The sequence below is a fragment of the Perognathus longimembris genome, chromosome 15, assembly GCF_023159225.1.
Source record: "Perognathus longimembris pacificus isolate PPM17 chromosome 15, ASM2315922v1, whole genome shotgun sequence".
In the NCBI taxonomy this organism is placed as follows: domain Eukaryota; kingdom Metazoa; phylum Chordata; class Mammalia; order Rodentia; family Heteromyidae; genus Perognathus; species Perognathus longimembris.
Genome location: NC_063175.1, coordinates 10,845,552 through 10,867,356, shown reverse-complemented (window position 1 = coordinate 10,867,356; position 21,805 = coordinate 10,845,552). Strand labels below are relative to the sequence as shown.

Below are 21,805 nucleotides of genomic sequence, written 5' to 3'. Positions count from 1 at the left end.
GTGTGTGTGTGTGAGAGAGAGAGAGAGAGAGAGAGAGAGAGAGAGAATATGCTGGTAGAAGCGTTTGAACTCAAGGTCTGGAAAATGTTCCTTAGCTGTTCTGCTTGAGGCTGGCGCTGGGCCACGTGAGCTACAGCTCCACTTCCAGCTTTTTAGTGGTTAATTGGAGATAAGAGTTTCTGCCCACGCTGGGCAGAAACTGCAATCTTCAGAGCTCAGCCTCTTGAGTTGCTAAGATTACAGGTGTGAGCCACGGTGCCCAGCTCAAACCACTCTCTTCCATCTAATGAGTATCTGGAATTACAAGCCTAAGCCATCATGCTAGGCCCAGAGGTCACTTTTTGCAGTGATCCTTCCTGTGTTCAAAGCAGATGGCTGGTGCTATTAGAGTTCAAGCCCAGGGCCTTGTGTGTGCGAGGCAAGGGACTGATTTTTATCCATCTCCTGCATCTACTTCTCACTCACATTGGCTAAACAGTCAACATCTGAACAGGATATTGGGATCGCCAGCCATCACAAAACCCTCTTGAAGGCATTGCTGGGAGAGCGCAGCCTGAGGAGAGACTCTAGAAGGTAGGTGAGACGGATTACCTGATACCCTCCCAGGGTGATTGTGACTGAGACATCCAGAGGCTGGTTAATCACTCCGGCGACAGACTTAATGAGGGACATGAAGAGAAGAGGGAACCAGACGATGCAGATGAGCAGGACGATGATCATACCGCCCATGCCGTACTTCACCACCTTCTTCTTCTTCTGGCCCCGGGGCTGGGGGTATCTCTGCAGGAGAAGGATCCACACCGGCTCAGGCCACAGCCCGGGAGGCACACAGGCTGAAGAGGCCAACACACTTCGCAGAGCTGGAGAATGTGGGCTTTGGCCTGATTCTTTTCCACTTACGCTAACGTGGGGTAGCAACCTTGTCCCCACCTTGGAACCGAGTTGAGAAGTGGTGTGATGCTGTGCCAAGCTTACAACATTCCCCCATTGATTGGGGAGGGGGGGTTGCCAAAGGAGGCCTAAAGAACCCCAAGGGTGGCATCTGCAGCTCATGCCTGTAATCTTTTTTTTTTTGGCCAGTCCTGGGCTTTGGACTCAGGGCCTGAGCACTGTCCCTGGCTTCTTTTTGCTCAAGGCTAGCACTCTACCACTTGAGCCACAGCACCACCTCTGGCCATTTCTCTGTATGTGGTGCTGAGGAATTGAACCCAGGGCTTCATGTATACGAGGCAAGCACTCTTGCCACTAGGTCATATTCCCAGCCCCACACCTGTAATCTTAACTACTCAGGAGGCTTAGATCTGGGGACCATGGTTTGAAGCCAGCCAGGGCCGAAAAGTCCCTGGTGCTCTTATCTCCAATTAACCAGCAAATAAAACCAAACAAACAACAAACCAGACCAAGACGGGAGGTGTGGCTCAAGTTCAGGGCTAGCCCCGAGGGGAAATGCTGACCAAGCACCTCTCTGCCTGCACACACACAAACGCTGAGTTCCTGAAGGATGCTACCAGAAACACTTGCAGCTACAAGTAGGAAAACGCGAATGATCAGCAGGGATGCTTCAGTCCAGAATCAGAGTCGGGGGCCCCGGGGGGCCCCTGGGTGCTGGACGGGGAAGCAAGAGGAGTGCAGGGATATGAGTGGCAGAAGACCCAGGCGGGAACCCGTTCCGCTGGCTTGACAGTGGACTTGGCGCGCTTCCACGGGGCGTGGGGGGCTGTGGGGGGGGGGCAGGGCTGCTCCTGGGCATCAAAATGGCTTCATGCCCACCTGGGCATTCGTGCATGAAGCTTTCTCCTTCCATCTTTCAGAGTCCCGCCACCCTGGTACTGGGATTGAACTCGTGCTCGCTAGATAAACCTCTGTCCCTTGAGCCACACCCACAAGCCTTCAGCTTTTAGTTTAGCTTTTCCAGAAAGCATTATATATATATATATATATATATATATGTATATATGTTTTTATTAACTTTATCTGGGCTGGCCTGAGACCAGGGCTTCCCCCCCCCCCCCCACCGCCGCCCACTTCCTCCTGAGTAGCTGGGATTCCAGGTACACCCAGATTCCAACATTCTAATGTATAACTTCACAAAACTAGAATTCAACATTTAAAAGGTGACATCTGTCTGTCTGTCTGTCTGTCTCCCTGCCTATCCATCCCGCCAGCTATAGGAATCCTGTCAGCAAGCTGGGCTTTCGGGGCGCCTTACCTTTTCAGATTCCCGCCAGCACTTGAGGATGAAGATGTGTGCGTAGATGTCCTCCACGCAGATCCAGCTGGAGAGGCTCAGGGTTGTGTCTGTCCACACCCAGTCCATCACGGCCCTCAGCTCCGTCAGGAACGGGACAAGGCGGAACCTGCGGGGACCTGACTCCGTCAGAGACCTGGCCACCAGGGCCCCCCGCCCCCATCACCTCAACAACGCATGCTCTGCTAACGGCACAGGAAAGCTTTGCAAGGTGACCCAGGAAATTGCTTTTCACTATGAGCTCCACGTATGCATTAGTATCTTTTCGTTCTTTTCATTTTCCCTGATAATTCTAACCCATTTCTATTGCTGTTTGTGTGCATGCATGTGTGCGTGTGCACACGTGCGTGTGTGTGTCCCTATACTGGTGCCTGAACTCTGGGCCTTGTGCTATTCATTTGCTGTTTTCAAGCAAGGTGGGCAATTCACAACCTGAGCCACTGCTTTACGTCGGTCTTTTGGTGGTTTGGAGATGGTCTCATGGATTTTCTGCCTAGGCTGGATTCAAACCATGATCCCCAGCTTTGAGCTTCCTAAGTTGCTAGGGGAGAGCCCCAGCATCGGTCAAGATTCCATTTTTTTTTTGGCCAGTCCTGGGCCTTGAATTCAGGGCCTGAGCACTGTCCCTGGCTTCTCTTTGCTCAAGGCTAGCACTCTGCCACTTGAGCCACAGCGCCGCTTCTGGCCGTTTTCTGTATATGTGGTGCTGGGGAATCGAACCTAGGGCCTCGTGTATCCAAGGCAGGCACTCTTGCCACTAGGCTATATCCCCAGCCCCAGATTCCATTTTTAATAAGCTAAGTTAGTTTCTTTTACATTTATTTGTTTATAAGACTCTATTGGCCACAGGGTTATTGAATTACTTTTTTTCCCCTGGTAGATGCACTAGTAAAGATAAAACATCTGGAAATAAAAGATGAGGGCCAATGGGAGAAGTTGGGGGGTGGGGGCGGTGGCAGGACATGTCATTGGGCACCAAAGACAGGAGGCCCCTCTGTGAGTGGGCCGGCCATCCCTGTCTTTGCCTCTTCAGCATCATCGTGTGGCCTGCGACCCACTAGCTCTGAGAAATATTCACATTTCATGAAGGACGCGGATCTTCTCCCAGGCTGGAGAACTTGACCTATCCCCCAACTCTAATCACTGAGAAATTCTCATGTGGGGGGCTGGGAATGAGGCTTAGTGGTAGAGTGCTCGTCTAGCATGCACGAAGCCCTGGGTTCGATTCCTCAGCACCACATACACAGAAAAGGCCAGAAGTGGTGCTGTGGCTCAAGTGGTAGTAGAGTGCTAGCCTTGAGCAAAAAGAAGCCAGGGACAGTGCTCAGGCCCTGAGTTCAAGGCCCAGGACTGGCAAAAAAAATTCTCACCTGGGCTACCTCGGTTCCCTAAAGGGGACAACAATCCAACTCTCCCCCCCAAACCCAAAACACATACAAGGCCCAGGCCCAACTTAGAACCAAATGAAACCTTGCTCAATGTGTGGCTGTCCACACAGCTGGGCAGAGCCCGTTCCTCTGCTGCGCTGGGCTGCGGGGCCTGGGTGTGGTGCACTGCACTGAACTGTGGTGCGCTGGCCTTCGCCACAGCAACCCCACCCCGGGGCGGCGAGAGCAGACACCGCACTGAACGCTGGCCCTGAAGAGCAAAGGGAACGCGAGGAGCCGACTTGCCACCCCCAGCAAAGCATCCAGGTGGAGGTGGGTGGCATAAATACTCCTCTTTAGATCCTAAAAGTGTTTCCAGGGGTCTGTTCTAATGTGCTCAGGAGTTTATTAATAGTTAAGAATTCTGTAACCTCTTTTTTTGGTGCTGGTCCTGGAGCTTGCACTCAGGATTGGGCACTGTCCCTAAGCTTTGTGCTTTAGATTAGTGCTCTACCACCTGAGCCACAGCTCCCCTCCTCATCGCTTTTTTTTTTTTTTTTTTTGCGGGGGGTGGGAGGGAGTGGGGTGTCGTTCATTGGAGATAGAGTCTCAAGAACTTCCCTGTCCAGGCTGGCTTTGAACTGCGATCCTCCCATCTCAGCCTCCTGAGGAGTGGGATTACAGGTGTGAATCAGGGCCTGACCATGTCCCCATTTTCAACCCCGAGTGTTTTCACAGTCGTGAAGTAGGAGAGTGAACTAGAAAAGCGTGGCTGATGCAGACCGACTTCCTTAGCAGGTGAGGGGCAAGCACACTCAGCAAGGAGTTTCATGACTGACGTCTCTGTGGCTGCCTTCCCCCTTCCCACGCGGGACGACTCTCAGCTCTTCCTGTCTGTGAGGGGACGCCCAGTGCCCTCACCCTTGAAACAAGAAGAGGTTGACGTAATTGTAGCTCTTGGTGAGAAAGTTTCCCAGGACCCGCGTTGGGTACCCACAGCGGATTTGATAGGCAGACAGCCCGAAGTAAACGCACTTCACAAAGTACCAAAGCTGGGCGACCAGGTTCTGGCTGAACTTCCTGAAATGTAAAAAATATACAAAGTCATGAGAATAGTTTGCTGCTGCAAAGAGGTTTCACTTCTGCCACGTAAAGCCATGAAAAGGAATTCTTCATACATAGCGCGCGTGGCAGGGAAATCCAGTCATTCATGGAGCTTCCAATGTGTGTTTAGGTGCTAAAGCCACAGTTACAGTCAATTTCTATTAAGTGTGTATATTAATAGCTTACAACAACGTAAGTGATGTAACTGCCATAGTTCAAGTTAAAAGCAGTTATGATTGGCAGTTGTATCGGGGGCTGGGCATAGCGCCGATAATCCCAGCTCTGCAAGAGGCACAACTCGGGGGATCTTGATCCAGGCTAGTTCTGGGCAAACGTGTGAGGGCTTACCTGGAAAATAACGAAAGCAAAAGAGCTGAGGTAGTGTTGCAATGGACAGAGCATGAGGCCTCAGTTCAAAACACTAATGCTGCCCTCTCTCCCTCTCTCTCTCTCTCACACACAAAAGACTAGGAAGATTTTTGCCATAATGCCTACGGATATTAAAAAACATGGTCCAGCCTGGTGAAGCAATCGTAAAGAAGCTCTTCAGTTGTGCGGAATGAAGGCAGGTTGACTGGATTAGGCACCAGGCTGTCCTAAGCAATGGCTAAGAGATCCTCCTTGCTTGTGAATACAAACTCAGATGGACCGAAAAGACCAGTCCCATTATGTTACACAGACACTTCGACATTCACCTCTGTGGACCACTTTCTTTTATAGTCTAACAGAGGGGACATTTCCTATTTATAGTTTTGTTGATTGATTGGTTAATTTATTTGTGTGTTAAGCATTAACTTAGTCACGTTTCCTTGCTGTCTTTCGTTTTTGGAAGTTCTGGGGTTTGAACGCAGGGACTCATGTTTGCCAGGCAAACATTCTACCATTTGAGTCACATCTCCATTCCTGTAAAGAACTCTTAAGACCAAGCTTTAATCATTCCATATGGGCTGAAATATAGAGGCAAATACGACACAATTTCCTTGGTTTGCCCTGCTCACGAAGGCTGTCACCTTGCTTGTCCTCAAAGCTCTTCCCTGTAAATGTGTATAAATGCAGTTGAGCTACTGTGGAGGAATTGGTTCACACTGGGGATTGCACTCCATGTGGATGAGATCCCAACCTTTTGCCTCTGCTCGTAAAGACCTTACCTCTCGGTCACAACAGGTAAGATGAAGAACATCCAGAAGTGAATGCCAAACACCAGGATGACCTGGAAGATGACCTTGCCCAGCACAGTCTTCTTGAGATAGAGTGCTCGGTCCACCACCATGGTTCCAAACTGAATGAGGACCATCACCAGAAATGGCCCAGGGACCTGGTCTTCCGACAGTGAAGAGGTGATGTCTGCCGCTGCTGAATGTTTCTGGGGAGAGACAAAAGGTTCACGCCTGAGTGGTACTTCCCCGTGAGTGGCCGCACTTGGAGGCCCTTGCCCAAACCTACCCCAAAGGCCCAAAAGCCAAAGATGATGATGATGAAGTCTACGGTGTCTGCCAGGAACATCAGCACATATACGTCAGTCACGGCGCTGTAGTCGGGGTGAATGAGGTCATAGAAGAACTGTTTGATGGGCACATAGATCTGCAGAGTTCTGCAAGGCAGAGAAAGACACATGCACTTGCTTCAGGAGGAGGAGGAGGAGGAGAGAATGAGCAGGCACCAGGGCCACTAAACCATTCTGTTCTTCTCAGCCTCATGATAAGCTTTCTGGGGACAGATCCCTCTTGGGGGACAGATAAGAGTATTTTTTGCCAAGACGATATGATCTGTTCTCTGAAAATGATACCACTCTTCTCTTTCCTTGCTCGAGGCACAGAGGGGCTTTCGCTCTGGAAAGGGGGTTCGGATGCCCCGCAGCCCTTCACCCTGGCTATAGGAACGCATGGACGCAAGTCCCCCAGCTCTGTGATGAAACACTCACTCCAAAGGCGTGGTGTACTCACTTTTTGATTGTGAACGCCTTCGCTTTGACCAAGTGCTCTTGAAGTTTCTCCATGTAAAGTTCCCTCTTGCTTTTTTGTTTAATGCTCAGAACGCTGCTTCCTTTCTGGCTGCTATTTCGGGTGCTTGTACTGCCTAAGAGCAACAGAGAACGGAGAGCAATTGCAGGATGGAAGGGGGGAGAATGAGAAGTCCCCCGGCAGCCGGGCCACACGCTTGATGGCGGGGGACACACATGGGCGGACGTCAGCATGAACAAGCGTCCTCGGCTGTCTTCTCAACTCTGCTACATTGAACAAGATCTGTGGGGTTTCAACCAGGGCTCTGAAGTCATTGCTCAAGGCTTCTTCCGGGAATACTCTGGAAGAACGACTTGGACTGTGCTCAGCAGTCCTGGTGGAGCCTTCCTGGTAGAAGCCATGGCCCAGTCCTGTCTTTATGCCCTGACTTCTCCAGTGGTGAAATGACAAAGATTAGGCCTGCCCGTGTCTGCCTCAGAAGCAGGTTCTGAGGATGACCGACCCAAGCATTTGGCAATTTACAAATACATAAGAGTTGTCTCAGCAACTCTAAGAGTATCAGGTGGAGGGTAAATCTACTTTCTGATCACACTGGCTGCTTAGCAAGCAACGAATGACTAGTTTAGGAAATTACTAGGTAGTTCTGTGAAAAGCCCCCACCGACTAACTTAAAATCCAGTTTCAAAAGACTTAGTTCCCCGAATACCATTCCAGCAGAATATTTGCCTACAATGGACTAATCATATGCTTGACATTTTCTAGCTAGCAATGTGCTGGTTTTTCCCCCGCAGTTCTGAAATTGTCCTTCCTGCAAGGAATCGGATATTCAGAGCAAGGAAGCCACACAGTGGAGGCAAGACTTGAACTTGGCTCTGACTCCAGAGAACTTTCCTTTTGCATTACAATGCCCATCCCTTGCCAGCCCCTGATAAATGACATCACTTCCTAAGACCCGTGGGGGCCCAAGAGGCGAGGCGATTCGGCCGCTTAGGTTGGCCGGGTGCCATGTGGCAGCTACCTCTCTTGGACCTGTCTGAGGAGATGCTGGACCCCGGGGAAAGCGGGGTGCCGCCGCTGGCGCGTTTCCTGCGGGCGACCGCCGGCTGCTCCGGGAACGTCACGTGCACAGACTCCACCGAGGCGGCCAGGTTGATGGACTTCAGGGAGTCAGAAGAGTCCCTCCTGCCGCCGCCCAGGGACAGCTCGTCATCAGACTCGTCCTTGTCAGTGCCACTGTCGACAATGTCATCCTCGTCCCACAGGCCGTGACACTGAGAAGACCCAAAGTGACAAGTGAGGCCGCCATTTCCCGGGGGAGCGGGGGTGGCATTCGAACCCTCTAAACCCCGGAGACATGTGCATGGGAGAGCAGAGGCGACTGTCAGCCACCGGTGTGATCAATGAATGGAGATGAGGTTAAGGAAGTTTGGGCAGATGGAATAAAGATGACGTGATCATCGCTTGACTTGTTCTTTGGGCAAAGGCACTATCCAGAACATGTCTGTATGTTCAAAGCTAGCACTGGGAGCAATACAACACGGTAGCCTTGAAGATTCACCTCTGCTGTCCATAATGGTCCTGTCCCTCCCCTCGTCTGCCCAGTGAGAAGTGGCCGCTAGCTCACTCCAGGCTGGTGCAGGAGTAAGGCTTGTGATGCCTTCTGTACAGCCTGGGAGGTGCTTAATGGAAATGGAGTGAGGAGCTGACAAAGAGAAGAAAAATGGCAGGCCAAGAGGCTGAGGGCCTGGGTCTCCCTGGAGCCCACAGCCTTGCTCCCAAGCACCAAGTGCTGCAACGGAGTTGTCTCTTGATCATGGTGACCGTCAGGTTTGGACCTTCTTGTGACTTACATTTAAGAGGACAAGAATTGCAGGCCACGTGGTTGGAGACCAAGTCAGAAAATGATCAATTCACCAAAAGACAATGTGTGTGTGTGTGTGTGTGTGTGTGTGCGCACGCGCCTTGTGTCAAAAAGGATCCTAGGAACTGATATACTAGTTGATAAAATAAATTTAAAACACTTTATCAAAACAGCTAACTTTCAAGTAACAGGTGGACATCACGGTTGTGAGAACAGGTCTGTGAGTAGACAAAAAATGCTACGGCATAATTTGTACTTCACTAGCACTAAATGGCACGGCAGGCTTAGTTTATGGCAGTGTGTAAAAAGAAAAAGCCCACACACCCTCTGGTGCTCTTCCTAGCGTTACGTGGTGAAGAGCGCCTTTACGGCAAATTGGCTGAACCAACTGCCATCTTCAGGAACAGCTAATGGCTTCACAGGAGACCCCGAGTAAAAGCAGTAAAGCTAGAAGTAGGCAGGGGGTGTAACGGGGAGGAGAGGCTTCGTGGTTTCCGAGTGTTCTCTGAGGTTCTGGCTGAAGCAAAGGAGGAATTTGGTATACCAGGCTATGATATTCCCCACATCAGTTATGGTGGATTAGTTATGATATGATCGACCCAGGGCTGAAATGCAGGTTTACTTCAAGTTCTCCTACGAATTATTTAGAGAGAATGGGCATTAAACAGATATAACTATCATTTATCTTAAGGCGCATACGAGCAGAGGCCCCATCCTGCAACCCAGTGTTCAAGCTCCCCAGGGCTGACACCAGGCCTGCGGTTAGCACCATGAGCTGAGGGACCATTAGCAACCAGTACCTTCAAGATGGAGCGATGGAAGAACAGGGCCAGGAGCTGAATGAGGTCATAAAGCACATAGCCATCCTTCTTTTCTACCCCTATGATGTTTGGGGGGTGGTAAGGTTTATCTTTGTTCAACTCCACAGACTTATTCCAGGGGAAAAATCCAAATTGGAAGAAATACTTCACCACAATAGCCACCTACACACGGATGACAGAAGTTCAAAGGAGATTGTTTAGGAATAGGTACATATGAGAAACCTTGACACAGGAACGGAGAAAAATACCCATTTCACAGTCTTGATGGGAGGAATACCTACAAGGTGAGATGCCAGTATCGTTGGACTTCCGAACAAGAGCGATGTCTCTTGGTCAGAGGTGCCATGAGCTGTAGATAGAGTGAGGTATTGAGGTAATCAGGGAATACGTGTCGCTGCTTAGGTGAGCATCATCTCATCCCACCTCGAGGAACTAGCGTTTATACTAGCGTTTGTAGGAATGATGTGATCATTCAGCTATTACAATATGACAGGACACACTTGAAAATAGAAGTATCTTTGTATGTCATGTATTTTTTTTTTGGCCAGTCCTGGGCCTTGGACTCAGGGCCTGAGCACCGTCCCTGGCCTCTTCTTGCTCAAGGCTAGCACTCTGCTACTTGAGCCACAGCGCCCCCTCTGGCCGTTTTCCATATATGTGGTGCTGGGGAATCGAACTGAGAGCTTCATGTGTAGGAGGCAAGCACTCTTGCCACTAGGCCATACTCCCAGCCCTGTATGTCATGTATTGATTTTATCTGAACCGGTTACATTATACAGTTTGGGATTGTGTGTGTGTGTGTGTGTGTGTGTGTGTGTATGTGTGTGCTCACACACAGAACTCAGGGCCTTGTGTGTGGCAGGTGTGAGCTCCACTTCCATAAAGCTCGAGGCCCTCAGTATCCACTTTCCTCCTTATCTGCTGGCCACATATGCTTGTGAACCACTGCAAAAGAGAAACAACTACTTTTCCTTCCAGTATTCTTAAGTCTGGCACAGTTCTTGTGCTTTTTGGCATGCGGGTCACATTGTACAGTAAACAAATGCCAACTTGGTTTCCATGTATTCCATCCTTCATGTGACAGGAAGTGGGAGCCCCAGTCAGTCAAGAACATTACATCATGGGCACCTCCTCTTACTTATCCCTGAGTGAAGGAGTCTGGAAAACTCCCTCAAGGGAGGAAGGATAAGAGAACAGGACGATATCCATCACTCAGGAGGGAGTCATTACACCCCAAGAGATTTAACAACAGGATTGTTCAAGCAATGGCTATTTTTTGGCAAGATGGCATGAATATCTCAATCAGAGTAATAGCTACTACATACTTGTCTTTATAGCCTTTGTTTACATCGTGGGAAAAAGATACCTATTTTCAATGCTTTAAATAGTACTCTGAGACAATTCTCTCTATACATTGTTTTGATTGCCTGTTGAATGACTTGTAAACCTGTAGAATCTCTGCAGTGCTACTGACAGTGAAGGTGTTTCCTTATGCGCCTGGGAGGAAACTCATCCTTCTTCACAAACTTACCCACACAACCAGCCACCGGAGCCCGGGCCTGACGCTGTGAGGCCTCCCAAGGCTTCCTGGGACTTTACAATCATCTGTGGACTTCATAGGACAGGCTGGAACAACAGCTCGCTCTAGTCAGACAGGTACCATCTAATGAGTGGATTGGTAAGGTGCCCTTTCGGTCATTTGGCTTTTTATGTGCTCATTTAATTTCCTGTTGGGGTGTATGGAAGATATGTATGTTGTATTAAACTATATTCACAGCACTTTTTTGTGCTGTACTGGAGACTGAACTCAGGGCTCAGTGCTCTTGGTTAGCTTTTTTTTGCCAGAGGCTAGTACTCAACCGCTTGAGTCACATGTCTACTTCGTGCACTTTTTGCTGGTTAACTGGAAGTAAGTCAGATTTATCTGCTCAGGCTAGCCTTGAACCTCCATCGTCGGACTTGAGCCTCTTGGGTGGATAGGATTACAGGTGTGAACATAAGCCACTGGTGCCTGATTTTCAAAGTATATTTCAAGGTATCTTCTAGTCCTGGGGCTTGAACTCAAGGCCTGTGCCACTGGTATTGAGGTTTTGTGCTCTACCACTTTGAGCCACAGCATCATTTTAGTTAGCTTTTTAGTTAGTTGGAGATAAGTGTCTTACAGACTTTCCTGCCCTGGCTGACTTTGAACCACAATTCTTAGATCTCAACCTCCTGAGTTGCTAAGATTTCAGGCATGAGCCACTACCACCTGGCCCTCAAAGCATATTCCTGTATTCTGTTATTTCAGTGTCTATTTGTCAAATACTTGCTGATGCCAGCATTCTGCCTCCAAAAGCCAGCGAACGTCTCCTGATTCATACCACACCTGCCACACCCAGGCTTCAGCAGCTGAGAAGCTCCAAGCCCACGATTTGATCTCATTGAAGCAGCTCCCTCAGGGGTTTTAAGTGGAAACAGAACAGTAGGTACTATCACCCAGTGCCTGAAACATGATCAATGGGGAGGCAACAGAACACCAGCACTAGGTAAGCGCTGGGGAAAAGGACTCAAATCCAAGCCAGGCTGTGATGGGCCTACCTCGGTGTAGATGATGGCCATCATCCAGAACCGCCGGCTGGGCCTGGGGACCGACAGCATGGCCCAGAGGAAGATGAGGATGGGCAGCAGGAGGGTGATTATGGAGGCAGACACCATGTGGTTGAGGATGATCACAAAGTAGCACACCATTTCTGAGCGGGCCACCAGAGTGTTGTACATGGCGTAGAACAGCAGCAAGAACCGGGGCTGGCCCACATAGAACTTCTCTGATTCTTCCAGCTCATCATCATGGAACATCCTGTTAGGATACACACGAGGAGACTCTTATCTCCAACGGGATTTCACTCAGTATGACCCCTCTTGTCCTACCCCCCACCCCATTCCCTGTCCTCACTTCCTGGGTTCCATTCATTTGTTGTCTGTCAATTTAATTCTGTGTGGGAATCCTTGGTTGAATTGCTTGGGATTGGAAGTATTTGAGACTGCAGATATGTTTTTCAAATTTTAGACTATTTGAATCCATAAGGAACCATTTTGGGTTGGAAGCTCAAGTCTAAACATCAAGCTTATATGTCATAGTTATTGTACTCAAATAGCTAGAGGGAATTTTCAAAATTATTTTACCAAATTTTGTGCATGAAAGAAAGTTTTATTTTATGAATTGCTCTACTTCTTACATTTGGCATTTGAAGTATTTTGGATCTGAGATTTTCAGATTATGGTGTCTAGACTTCTTTGTATGCTGATACTGAGGCTTGAACTCAGTATCTCACACTCAACTTGGCTGGCTCTAAGTTGGTGTCTACCATTTCAGCCATAATTGAGCCATACAGCCAACCTTTTGCTGGTTAACCGGAAATAAGAGTCTTATGGACTTTTCTGCCTGGACAGGCTTCCAAGCGCAATCCTCATAATCCACCATCAGCCACCTGATAGGATCAGAAGCAGGAAACAGCAGTGTTTTATCTAGACTTTTCTTGGAGGGAAGGGCAGTGTGGGTTGGTAGTGTGACTCCATCACGGAACTACTAAAGGATAAGAAGTCCCAGAATTGGGAGTTTGCTCTAATGTCCGGGGCTGGGATGCGCTCTCCGTGAGATCAGAAGACGCACATGAGCAATGTGTGCGTGGGTAAGGTGTGCACCCGCTTGCTGGCCTTACTTGTTGAGCAGGAGCTCGCTGGCTGTCAGCTCGTGAGTGAGGGGGGGTAAGATGCTCGACTCCAGCTTGTCCGTGCGGCTGTCATCGGGGCTGACCACCATGTGGTTCTTGGCCCCGGAGTCGTCCTGAGAGGCGAAGGACAGGTGCTCAAAGCTGACGGCCTTGCTGTAGGAGGGTGGCGCCTCGGCATCCCCGTCGTCTGTGGAGAACTGGGGCAGCTCTTCATCAGGCGTGAGGCCAACCTCTTCAGCCTCGGCATCAAACTCCACCTCCTCCTCCACTTCCTCCTCCTCCTCCTCTTCTTCTGCCTGCCTCTCCTCCTCAGCTTCTCTGGGCTCGGGCTCCAGGCCCACCGCTTCCTCCTCCGCCTCCACCTCCACCTCCTCAATGGTTTCTGTGGTCCCCTGACGTGAGTACAGCAAGGTACACTGTGTGGGCTCACTGTCAGGAGAGAGGGGCGGGCACAGAGCACTTCTTAGCATCCTTGCCACCCCCCCCACGGCTGGCCCATGCTCTCCAGACACACCTTGGAGCTCCCAAGAGCAAACAGCAAGCAAGAGAGGAAAAGAAAGGCCCCATTGTCTTCTGCATTCCATCTGCTTTGCTCCATCACACTAATTCCTGGTCTGCAGAAACTGCACAAACACTCGTCTTTCTGATGTGAAAGTGGACAGTGAGCACGCACCCCCTCCAAAAACCAGAGCAAGTCACATTTCTCTCAAGGTGCAAATTTCATCAATGCACAGTTCTAACCAAGTTCATAGCCATGAGCTTCAGAGCTTATTTCCAAATCATTACCTGGCCAGCATAGCGTACCTACCACCAGCTGTCTGTGAAGAAGAGAAGAGTGCATACGCAAAGGACAAGCCATGCTAGTGTGCACCACACAGGTTTATTCACCAAGAGGAGTTCTACGTAAAGGACCCACCCAGGTCTGCTGGGGACGGGGCTGATCACCAGCAGGACCCATCGAGGGCATGATCAGCCACTCTTCTTCAACATGTCTCTCTTCCGTTTCTCTCGTATGGTCTGTTTCTTACTGATGGGCAGCTCAAATGACCAGATTTCTACTACCCCTGCAGCATGCAGACATTTCCCCGGACACCTTTGTCTTCCCCATGTGGGCTCCCTCTCTGCTGCCCGCTGCCCTCGGGATGCTGTCCTTTCCTCCAGCCTCCCAACGGCACTGCTGGCTTCCAGCATGTTCCTTACGGTCCCTGTCTCCTCCCTTTTCTTTGGGCCGTCTTCTCCAGCTTTGCCTCTCTGCAGTCAGGAAAGGGTGGAGCTGCAGGCAGAGCAGCTGTGCAAGGGTATTCCTGACCTGCCCTTCCCATGGGAAGAACACAGGACTACTTGGAGCCTGGTGGAGGGTGAATAGAATTTGTTAGACCCTGAAGTGTGCACCACTGTCTACATGATGTGCACAAGCAAGTAGGCCCTAGAATCATGGCGATTCTCACATGCACATGTTGAATCTCTATCTATCTATCTATCTATCTATCTATCTATCTATCTATCTATCTATCTATCTATCTATCTATCTATCTATCTATCTGCCTATCTGCCTATCTATCTATCTTTTTGGCTTGTAGGCATGCCAAGGAGTGAATCCTCATGAAGACCCTGGGTGGCATCCAGTGACAGAAGAACCAGGTCTGCATGAACCTGTGAAACTCGCTCCGGGCTTTGGCCCTAAGAATGCACATCGTGCAGACAGCTCTGGGAAGGCAAGGCCTCCACGGGGGTTCACTAGACCCTCCTCCATGCGAGGAGCTCTCTGGGGAGCTGTGCCCTTGCCCCACTGCCCTAGGGATTTTCAGATCATAGGAGCAACTCCACCCGTGTTCTTCCCAATGGCAATTCCTAGGCATGGGGTCTCAAGAGGGCTGAGGTTCCTTCAGAAGTCAGCACGCTCCAAACGCTCCAAACGCCTGGCCCACGTCCCGAAGCAGTGCTGTAGTGATTCACACGGCTGCCGGATAGCCAAGCGAGTGTCCTCAGGTGTATCACATCAGCACGGGCCATCGCAGCTACATTTCTTTTAGAGCGGGTCATTTTCACGTCAGGAGAAGCACAACCTAGCCGATGTCCCTGACCTTAGGGTATATATTTGTATATGTGTGAAGCTTGAATTTTGGCCTGGGCACTGTCTCTGAGCTTTTTTTGATCAAAGCTAGAACTGTACCACTTGAGCTAAAGCTCCACTTTGGGCTCTTTTGGTAGTTAATTTGGAGTTAATTTAAAAGAAATCTGGACCCTTCCATCAAAGACAACTGGAATGCAGGGATAAGGTTCTCATCCCGATGCCAGTCTTTCCTGTTTGGGTTGGTTTTCATCCTCAGACCTCAGCCTCCTGAGAAGCTGGGATTACAGGGTAAACCGACGGCACCTGGCCTCTAAGGCATATATATATATATATATATATATGTATATATGTATACGTATATATATACATATATTTATTTATTAATGTCTGCACTGTTTACGGCTAATTCATGTCTAAGTGGTTACTTTTGGGGGGACAGGACTTAATGAAAAACACTCAATCCATTGTATATGAATGAAACTTACATAATGAAGTTCACCACAAACTGTTTTAAAAATGGGAGGGATGGGTTATAGAAGAGCGACATAGTTGGGATGATTTTGGTCAAAGTATCTTCTATGTATGCTATAAATATCACAGTGAAGCCTCTGTACCATTTATGCTAATAAATATTTACAAAAACTTCTTTGCAAACGAAACAAGTGATAGCCTACAATGGGGATATATTCTAAACAGTATCCTCTTCAAAAGCCAGTGGTAAAACATTCTAGCTCTTTCTCTTTGTGGCCCTGGAGTTTGAACTCAGGGCCTCCAGTTGCTAGGCAGTCACTCAGCCTTTCTGCTTCAGTTTTCTGGCCAGGCCTCAAGGCCCTGCTTGAGCTGTCCTGTCTTCCTATTTGCACTTTCCATCTAGGTAGGACAGCAGGCACATACCACTAGGCCCGGTTTACTGGTGGAGGTGGAGGCTCAGGAACTTTTCAGCCAGGTTGGCCTCCAATTGTAAATCTCTCGTCTTTCCCTCTTGAGTTAGTTGGGATTACAAATGTGAGTCATTTGCCTGGCTGTGACTTTTAGGTTAGCTGTGTGCCTAAGGCACTGGAAGATTTTTTTCTGCATCAACTGAAAATGGCTAGGCACGGCTGATTTTCAGATGATTTCTTCTTGTATGGTATGTATTCTTGTGCAAACTCATAAGAAAAAGTTGTCTACAATTCCTGAGGTTTCTCCCTATGAGGGCTACCTGTAAAATCTGTAAAGCACATACAGGAGGCATGCTTAAATCTTTGAAGATGGAAAGGGGAGAACAGTGAGTATTTGCAGTCAGGATCTTAACAGACAAAAGAGGTCTGGTTAGTGTCAAGGAACAGGGTCCTTGAACAATCAGCCTCCACGGGAGCTGTAGTCACACTTGTGTTAGTCATGCAAATGCTTCAAAAGAAAGATAAGAAAGGAAAATGACATACACCGATCAAACTTATCTCTGCAAAGACATCCAAGAAGGAGGAGATCACATGACAGAAGGCAGCATGCACGAACGAGTTAAGCACCTGGATGCTAAGCTGCCACTGTCAGCTGAAGAGGAGGACATGTCCATGCTGAGCATTTTACGGAGCCTAGGCCGAGCACGCTCGCTTGTTTTAGGAACGGGGTCTTGTCCATCTAAGTCATCAAGGGTGGACTGCCTTGAGAACAGCAGGGTGGCTTCAGTGTAGCAGCTAGCAGCGCAAACAGTGACAGAAACACAGGGTTAAAAGGCCACTGGCCCGTCAGCTCATACACCACCAACCGACCGCCACGCTGCCATGCAAACCACACACAACACCAACACCACCAAGGATGACCGCGTAGCAGGGGCTCCAGGGCAGGGGAGGACCTGTTTGGCAGGATAATAAAACACAAGAAGGCTGGAATTAAAAAAGAAATACATTGGCTATGACAAATTTTCAAATGACACTCTCTGGGTGGCCCAGGGAAACAGTCATTACAAGTCCCAATAGTTCTCTCGAAAGGCAGGATTTATATCATTGTAAGATTGCAATGGAATTGCTCTTTTGTTTTTGACCAAAAATATATATGACTTGAAATCATAACACTAAGCTCGTTGAGAGCATTTATCAGTCCAATTGCGTAAGCAGAAAATTAACTACTCATACAACTAGAACAATGGGTTTTAACTTTTTCTTCTTTAAAAATTTCTCCAAAATGAGAGCAGCATGCTCAGGAATAACACAACAAATTGATTTTTCCACCCCGTTTTCTGAGTGATATTTGGTTAAGCCAAACTGAATGTACACAAGACAGATGCCGGCTTGATATACACCTAGATATCAACCAACATCAAAACTCAAAGTGCTAAAAGAAAATAACAAAGGAAATCTAGCAATGCCAGGTTAATTTTGTCTGCTGTTTCATCTTGCCTAATTTTCATTTCCAGTTATGTCATGGCACTGGCTAAGCTTTGCATGTGTTTACCGAGTGGGGCGGCCGTGGAGAGGCCAGACAGCAAGCTCTCGATGCCCATGGCTAAAGCTCCTCAGCCCTTCACCTGGGACTTCTCCTCAGAGCAGACTCAAACAAGCTGGGCTGTGTTATGTTACTATAATCACTTTAAAGTGGAAAGAGTATGAGATCTTCTAAGGCAACCGTTAAAAACCAAGTCTGCCACTTGACTTCTGAATTCAAAAGAAATCTGGGGGCTGGGGATATGGCCTAGTGGCAAAAGTGCTTGCCTCGTATACATGAAGCCCTGGGTTCAATTCCTCAGCACCACATATATAGAAAAGGCCAGAAGTGGCGCTGTGGCTGTGGCTCAAGAGTTAGAGTGCTAGCCTTGAGCAAAAAAGAAGCCAGGGACAGTGCTCAGGCCCTGAGTTCAAGGCCCAGGACTGGCGAAAAGAAAAGATAAAGAAATCTGGACCCTTCCATCAAAGACGACTGGGATGCAGGGGTAAGGCTCTCTTCTCGACGCCAGCAGGTGGAAATTCCTGACAAGGATGTGAGGATCGGCAGGCCACACAGAGGGTCTCTTCTCACTAGGGGAGGTGACCTCATGCTCACGAGGCCCCTCCCGGGCTCTGGTGCCAGTTCCACAGGGGAAGACACCGCGAGTGTCCACTACAGCTTCGTGGACACCTTAGGGCTGATCAGCTTCTGCTTGGAAACTGGGAAGTTCGAAAGCAGAAACTGAAAACGAGGCTCAGTCAGCATGAGAACTCACCCAGTTCCCAACAAAATGCACTTTGTGTGCCTCCTCTTCTTTCAGTTTAAAAATCAGTCAAAATACATGACTGACCAATTTTTAATGGTTCCAGTATTCTAGTATATTTGTGGCTTTACTGCTTTATAATCTGGGAGCTATTTCCCTACAAAACTACCGATGATCTTCAATATCTCCTAACTCTCAATTTTATCTTCTCTCTCTCTCTCTCTCTCTCTCTCTCTCTCTCTCTCTCTCTCTTTCTCTCTCATGCTGGCACTGAGGCTTGAACTTCGAACTTCTGTCTCTCAGCTTTTTCACTCAAGGCTGGTGATTTACCATAGGAGCCAAGCCTCACTTCTGTTTTTTTTGTAGCTAATTGGAGATAAAAACCTCATGAACTTTTTGCCATGGCTGGCTTTGAATCATCATCTTTATATCTTAGCCTCCTGAGGAGCTAGGATTACAGGCTTGAGCCACCATGGCCTGGCTAACTCATCATGAGTACAGTCTTAGATCAAATTAAAAACCAATCACATAACTTTGTTTATTTATGTCGGTCGTGGGGCTTGAACTCTGGGCCTGGGTGCTGTTGCTGGAGCTCTTTTTTTTTTTGGCCAGTCCGGGGCCTTGGACTCAGGGCCTGAGCACTGTCCCTGGCTTCTGTTTTGCTCAAGGCCAGCACTCTGCCACCTGAGCCACAGCACCACCTCTGGCCATTTTCTGTATATGTGGTGCTGGGGAATTGAACCCAGGGCCTCATGTATACAAGGCAAGCACTCTTGCCACTAGGCCATATCCCAGCCTGTTGCTGGGCTCTTAAGCTAGAGGCTAGCACTCTATCACTTGAGCCACAATGCCATTTCCAGTTTTTTTGGTTGTTAATTGGAGATAAGTGTCTCACGGACTTTCCTGCCCAGGCTGGCTTTGAGCCAAAATCCTCAGATAACAGACTCCTGAGTAGCTAGGATTACAGGCGTGAGCCACTGGAGCCCCACACATAACTTTATTTTTAACCAGACTTTCCCTCTTCATTTTCCTCCTAAGTTCGGATGTGTATTCCATTAATTTAATTACACATGGTGTAAATTTACAGAATTAAGAACCACTAGTATAGGAATCATGTAGGTTTTACTTTATGAACTATTTCAGTTTACTTTCTTCTCTCTCTCTTTCCATATGTATGTATGTATGTATGTATATCAAATCTATATATTCAAGTAAGGCCATGTAGGGTTTTCAGGAAGCTCAAGAAGTCCTTAATTTTTTATGAAAATATTTCACAATTTTACACTGATAGGGGAGATGGTATACAGGTTCATGAAATTTCAAAAGGGGTTAATGTTACTATCACCATCAATGTGCTAACTCATGGAGAAATAAAGTTTGCTTTTCACTTAGATGTCCTAGGGACAGAAACAATCCCTTTATTAAAAAACAAGACAAAAATGTTAAAAACAGGCACTTAAGAAAATCTTATACACCACACTAGAAACAGCTTGCTTTCTTGAAGGAAAGATGTGGTATAATAACAGAATATATCATATTATGCTCATATGTAATCATAACCTTCACTGTATAGAAGGAAATAATTTCAGCTGAGTATGATTTTATTTTTACATAAATAAGGTAGAGCTATTGGAACCTTTCTTATTTCACACCTGAAAAGTTATAGTTTGGGTTAGACTCTGTCAACCTTGCACATATACAGAACAGACTTGTTCAAAAACTGAGGGCAGGGGCTGGGGATATAGCCTAGTGGCAAGAGTGCCTGCCTCGGATACACGAGGCCCTAGGTTCGATTCCCCAGCACCACATATACAGAAAACGGCCAGAAGCGGCACTGTGGCTCAAGTGGCAGAGTGCTAGCCTTGAGCAAAAAGAAGCCAGGGACAGTGCTCAGGCCCTGAGTCCAAGGCCCAGGACTGGCAAAAAAACAAAAACAAAAACTGAGGGCAGGGCTGGGGATATGGCCTAGTGGCAAGAGTGCCTGCCTCATATACATGAGGCCCTGGGTTCGATTCCCCAGCACCACATATACAGAAAATGGCCAGAAGTGGCGCTGTGGCTCAAGTGGCAGAGTGCTAGCCTTGAGCAAAAAGAAGCCAGGGACAGTGCTCAGGCCTTGAGTCCAAGCCCCAGGACTGCCCCCCCCCCCAAAAAAAACTGAGGGCAGTAGACATTTGTAAATGTGAAGCAAAAATGGATGGGTGGGGTGAGTGAATGGACGTGAGGTTAGAGAGATAGATGGGGGGATGGGCTGGCGGGTGGGTGAATTGATGGGTGGACAGATGGATGAATGGGTGGATGGGTGGAACATTTCTTAGAAGATGTGTACCTAGGAAAATCTCTGACGTTTTCTCATTCTTCCATTCCCCTTTATTTAAAGGATAGGTTTTTGTTTATAAACAGGTTCTAAAGTGGGTGAATATGGAAACTGGTAGTCAGTGCTCAACACATTCAGAATGTTCCTTGCTCTGCCTACCATCCGGCTGAACGCTACACCTGCAGGCGAGTGTGCACCTGCTTATGTATTAATTAGCACTACGACTGTTCTTGTGATGGAGCTAGGGACCAGTGCTAGCACCTCACACATACTCAGCTTGCCGGCTGTCACGGCCCTCAGCACCGTCCACTCTGTGAGATAAAGTGAAATGCGTCAGAGCTTAGAAAGCATGATGGTAAAACAAATGTCAAGTTTTGGCATTAAAGTGAATTAAAGGAAGAACTAAGATTCCATTGCAGTATATTGACTTATAGATACAGAGAGACCTGTGGCTAAAAAGAATAAACTGAAGATTGGGGGCCTCCAGGAAATTGAAACAAGAGGTTTTTCCTTTGTTGTTCTTCTGTTTTTCTTTTATTTGTCTTGTTTGTTCATTTATTTGTCTTTGGGAGGATAAAGGGGGGCACACCAACGGAGGGGCAAAGGGCGAACAGATGAAGCAATGGTACTCACTAGACACTACACTAAAAATGAGCTATGCAACTTGAGGGGAAAACAAGGAGAGAGCGAGCGAGGAAAGGAAGGGGTGACACTGCCCACAAAGAAATGTACTCATTTATGTATGATGTATTCACATGCATATCTTTGGGAGGGTGGGGGGGGAGGGTACAGAACTCAGGGAAAAAGAGTAAAAAAGTGCAGCAGTGGAGCTCACTGGATACCACTGAAGGCGAACTATACAACTGGTGGGTACAGGAGGAAGGCACAGGAGACAGTGAGGCAAAAGAAGACACTGCGTGGAAGAAAATGTCCTCTGTGTCTGAGGCATGTAACTGTCATCCCTCTGTTATAAAAACAATAAAGTAAAAAGTTTAAAAAGTGGTAGAGTGCTAGCCTTGAGCAAAAGAGCTCAGGGACAGCATCCAGGCCCTGAGTTCAAGCCCCATGACCGACCAAAACAAAAAGATACTCATTACCTGATTTATGTAACTGTACATCATCTTTACAAAGAAATAAAAAATTAAGAATTGGAATAAAGAAATAAAAAAGGAA

The 21,805-nt window shown here is 48.0% G+C and overlaps 1 protein-coding gene across 1 annotated transcript in view; it reads right to left on the bottom strand.

Moving 5' to 3' along the window:
• Piezo2 (piezo type mechanosensitive ion channel component 2) overlaps positions 1 to 21,805 on the bottom strand; it is a 343,119-nt gene that overhangs the window by 10,959 nt on the left and 310,355 nt on the right. Inside the window, 11 exon segments of the mRNA XM_048363082.1 lie at positions 592 to 780; positions 2,210 to 2,357; positions 4,537 to 4,695; positions 5,868 to 6,082; positions 6,163 to 6,310; positions 6,663 to 6,795; positions 7,699 to 7,951; positions 9,342 to 9,524; positions 11,943 to 12,201; positions 13,064 to 13,504; positions 16,658 to 16,825. Coding sequence (XP_048219039.1) covers positions 592 to 780; positions 2,210 to 2,357; positions 4,537 to 4,695; positions 5,868 to 6,082; positions 6,163 to 6,310; positions 6,663 to 6,795; positions 7,699 to 7,951; positions 9,342 to 9,524; positions 11,943 to 12,201; positions 13,064 to 13,504; positions 16,658 to 16,825 — 2,296 coding nt within the window.